Source organism: Panicum virgatum, chromosome 1K, assembly GCF_016808335.1.
Source record: "Panicum virgatum strain AP13 chromosome 1K, P.virgatum_v5, whole genome shotgun sequence".
NCBI classification, from domain to species: Eukaryota; Viridiplantae; Streptophyta; class Magnoliopsida; order Poales; family Poaceae; genus Panicum; species Panicum virgatum.
In genome coordinates, this window is record NC_053136.1 from 10,249,984 (window position 1) to 10,254,616 (window position 4,633).

Below are 4,633 nucleotides of genomic sequence, written 5' to 3' on the forward strand. Positions count from 1 at the left end.
CAAGCGGCCATCATCCTGTACAAGTGAACTAGGAGTTTATATGCTGCTGATCTGAAGCATGCAAGTAGCAATGGCGATATGCATGTGTACTGGTCAGACTAGAAGCAGATGCAGACATGAGGTTATGCATGATATGATCATATGCATAGGAATGGAGGCCCCGTTTGGCACACAGGAATGCCACAAGAATCAGTTCCTGCAGAAGTAGAAATCTCGTGAAGTTACAGAGATCCAAACAGGGCGTGAGTCGAATGATGTTCCAAACGACATGCTGCCCATCACAATATTATTGTTCATGTAATTGTCAAGGTAATGTCAGTTGAAATCTAGGTCCGGTCTTCAGGCTGAGCCTGACCATGGCAAATCTCGTGCATATGGCAAATGAAGGGAGATTCCAGCATCTGCCCAGTTTAAGTTTCTTCAGTACAGGCATTTGTCCTTGGGAAATATCATTTTCACAAGACACCTTTACTATCTCTCTCTCTCTCTCTCTCTCTCTCTCTCTCTCTCTCTCAAAGCAGCACGGCTAATTTATCTCATCAGAATTTAAGCTAAAAGTAAATATAGTTGTACCTTATTATGCCTTGGTTCCTTCCCGGTGCAGGAAGAAGGCGTAGAAGCCACCGAGTATGGTGACGCTGGCCATGATCCACACCAACACCTGCACCGGGAATGGCATAATTGCCGCCACCTTGTAGGAGAAGGCAGCAGTGAGCATCGTAGTAAGCAGCCACACTGCCATCTTGAGGTGCTCCCGCTGGGGCGACTCTGGGGGCGTCCTCTCGTACCAGCTCAGGCAGAAGAAAAGCAGGACAAGGTCCAGGTAGGAGAAGCCCACGAAGCAGATGGCTCCCAAGTCTCCATTCGACCGGTACACCGCCATACCCGAGTTAAAAGTCAGGAACATGAAGCCGACTCCGGTAAGCAATGAGGGACCATGGCTTTTGTCATCCTCCTTCGATGTCTGCTTCTCACAATGTTCGAGCAGGGCTTCATCCACATGCTTCAGCTTCTCAGAACCCATACCAGCAGGCAGCAGCTCGTTAGAGGAGATGACTAGTGGTGGTGATGAGCTGGCTAGCTAGTTAGATAGATACTTCTGCCGATCGTAACAGGGTTGGATTGTGGATGATAGGGTGCTCTTGAACAAAATCTGAAAAAAAAACAAGTTGATTTGATTGAGTGATGCAGGTTGCTTTGTCATGCAAACTGAGCTGTTAGAGAATTCTTATTCAGCTTGGTTGCAACAGTGGAAATGGTGGATACTAGATAGAATCACTAATGCTGGTAGATAACATTCCTTAGAGTAGATATTCAAGTTTTTTTTCCACTTTCAAACGTATTTTGAACTCAGGACTACAGCTAAAGCAATGTTCATTCTCTAAAAGGAAAGGGAAAAAAACCATGAGCAATGCTCAGTGAAGATTTCCTCTCACTATTGTGACAGTCACAACTGTATAGGCTCTGCACCAATTGTTCTCAAGAAAATTTATGAACACAGCTACATATTCAGATCATCATCTAGCGGTAGCGTTAATTCATATACCCTAAATACCTATCCACAAAAGAGGCCAAGCAAAATTGATAACTTTTTTGTACTGACAAAAGAGGGACTGAAGCGTCAGCAATCAGTGGCCAAGGGAATTTGTCTGAGAACCACAGGAAACAGCGCCGTTCGGGATTAGATGCAGTCCAGACCTACATTCAGGTTAATTTCCATTAGCCGGTCTAAATCTACAAGGCATGGCTCAATCGCATGGTAGCTCTAAGTTCATCTGTGTCTACCTGGGCACATGGGTGCATGGCAGTCTAATCAACCTATTGAGTGTCATTTGTGTGTCTTTCTCGCTGTTTTCATTTTGTAAAGACTATGTGTATCCTGAATTCCTGATTATGCAAAAGTTGGGAGTATTTCTTTATCAACTGGATGCAAGGACCTTAAAGTTAATAGAACATCCTCTATCGGACAAAAAAAAACTCTAGATTCATCTCGTCTCTGATTCACGAGTTTGAGTCCAGCCATTCTGCGGGCTGTTTCGTCGGTGCCGCCATCTCGTCCACTCGGATTCGGGGACGATTCGTTCTCCGCCGTGGCTGGGTGAGGTAAGCTCTGGCGTTTATAGGGGACGGCCGGACGGGGATCACACAAGCTACTACTCTACTCCCCCCAAGATCAGTGACATCCCTAGTAACAACCACAACTAAGAAAAGGAAGGAAGGTTTGATTAAATTTAATCATCAGACAAAAGAGCCGCCAGCAGATCCCCGAGAGATCACACTGCGCGGGTCAAGTCGCAGAGACCAGGTCCATACCTCTGTTCCGGAGCTTTACGGAGAAGGGGAGTGGAGTTTTCCCCGGGTTGGTGAGGTGGGGAAACGGTCAAACGGCGCTTCTGGAGCAGATCCACTCCGACGGAGGGTGGAGGAAGAGGAAGGGATGAATACAGGCCGCATCAGCCTGCTGCGCTATATAGTGGCGCATCACCAATCACCAAGAAACAGCCAAGGATGACAACCACCTTTTTTTTCATTCTTTCTGAGTCGGATGGGACCCGGCAACCCTCCTTCCACGGTTGTTGCTTTCATATAGGTTTCAGATATACGAGTCTTTGGCAGAAGAGCGTGAGATGGTGGGAGAGGCGAGGCCCTCACGCAGAGTAGCAAGGATCGGTGTTTTTCTTCGGCGCTGTGATGGATGTGTTCTGCTGATACACCACTGGAGCAGGGGGAGCGACGATCGTGTGTGCGCGGCTTGAGGGTGATAGTCTTTTGGTGGAGGAGTTCGAGATGCCGCTCTGGCTTGCAGCGGTCCGCAGCTTTAGCGTGGCACAGCGTTGGTGACGACGGCGCACTTTTGCGGTGGCTTACTTTTGGCTCCTCTCTCTGATTGTGGCAGTGTAGCGTTTTGTTGTGTACGTTGTTTGTGTGGTGGTGGTGTTCGCTTCGGCGCGTGATGTTTAATTGCTTTCTTCTTAAATGACAGAGCAGTGCTCCTGCTATCCTTTCAAAAAAACTTTTTTTTTATTTTATTCTACTGTTAAAATACTCGCGACCAATTTCCCTTCTTTAATAAGGTACCAACTTGTTATCGTTAACGCACTAACGTCATGTTTGGTTCCAAATAAATTACCTACTTATAAGCTAAAAAATAAAAAAATGATTTAATTTGCCAAACAACCATAACTTATAAGTTACCTCAACTTATAAGTTTTAAGCAGCCAAACACCCTTTTCCACGTGGGGCCCACACCTTTTAAGTCACTTAACAACCAAACACCCCTGACTTATAAGTCACTGGTTTTAAGTCACCTGATTTATAGGTAGATGACTTATTTGGAACCAAACAGAGCCTAATGCATCGATGTGTATTGTTAAGGCGTCAGAGCATCTCCAATAGTTTCCTCATTTTCAATTCAACTATTATATTGAGAGAGTAGATAAAAAAAATAATACTTCACCAGTCTTCCAAAATCTTTCTCTTTTCTCAATAATTATAAGGACAACTAATAATTCACCCCAAATCTCCCTAGATAAAGGGAGAGTTGCGGCTCTCCCAATAAAATAGTTGGATTGGAAGAAGGGTATTAGAAGACTGCAAAAATAAGTCCCCCAATAATTCTATAACTTCTATTGAGACATCTCCCAATACTAGTTATTGAGAAAGAATTTTTAAGAGAATGTTGGAGATGCTCTAGGCTGCATTGGCGCAGTTTCATCTTTTAAGAATTTTTTGAACCGGTCGTAAGGGTCTGTTTGCTTGGTTGGCTATTAAAATTTGCCATGCCAAAATATAAGCAAAACTATAATACTAGTTTGGTTGAAATAAAAAATATATCCGCCACTATACCAGAATCATGTAATTAGACTATTCTCGATCTTTCCATTCCGTTCCCAGCTACAGTTGCCAGGGCAAAAAGGAGGCGACAAGCTTCCCCGGCGGCGATTCCGCCGGCCCCTTCCTTCTCCTGCGGTCGGAGAGGGTGGAGGGCCGGGGAATCGGCGAGTGGACCCTATATAAGATAGGTAGCTACTCTAGTCCAAGGGTGTTCTCGCCGCCAGTGGAGCTAGAGTTTGCCGGGAGGTCCTCTTCTACGACATGCTTTTCCTGACGACATTGGCGAGGCAGAGGCGATGGCGGCGCGAGGGCATAACTTCTCACATCCTCATTCTCGCCCCAGCGGCATTCCATTGCGGCGTCAGCGGTGAGGTCGGGGAGATCTATACAAGGGTTGCCGGCTGTGGCATGTCGTCCTCCATAGCGGTGGCGGCGGCCGATCTCGTATTTCCAAGATGTGAAGGAGGAGGAGGCGGCGGCGGCGGCCGAGGGAGCTTGGGGTGCGGCCCCAACCGATCGATGCTCAATGGTGACTTCAGCTCGTCCGTGGTGGTGAGTGTCTTCTACAGTTCTTTCAAAGCCTCTTGCAATGGAGTTCCCTTCGGCCTCAAGGTTCAGCGGCAGCGGCCGTGGTCCCGCGACGGCGGCAGGGATTTCTGAACCTTCCGCTTTGATGAAATTCATCTCTTCTCTCTCGTTATAAGTATACTGTCATATCATCACATTTGCTAACGTAGCACATCATTTAATGACAATGGAACTTCCTGGTCTAAGAAATTTAGGCGACAAAATATAGGGG

At 46.4% G+C, this 4,633-nt stretch overlaps 1 protein-coding gene across 1 annotated transcript; it reads right to left on the reverse strand.

The window, feature by feature from the left end:
• Positions 1-228: 228 nt before the first annotated feature.
• LOC120691518 lies at positions 229-2,571 on the reverse strand. The gene is made up of 2 exons (XM_039974627.1): positions 2,314-2,571; positions 229-1,153 (listed from the first exon to the last, which is right to left on the reverse strand). Exon 2 carries the CDS (start codon positions 1,022-1,024, stop codon positions 578-580), a length of 447 nt encoding a protein of 148 aa, XP_039830561.1. The 5' UTR covers positions 1,025-1,153; positions 2,314-2,571; the 3' UTR covers positions 229-577.
• Positions 2,572-4,633: the final 2,062 nt, after the last annotated feature.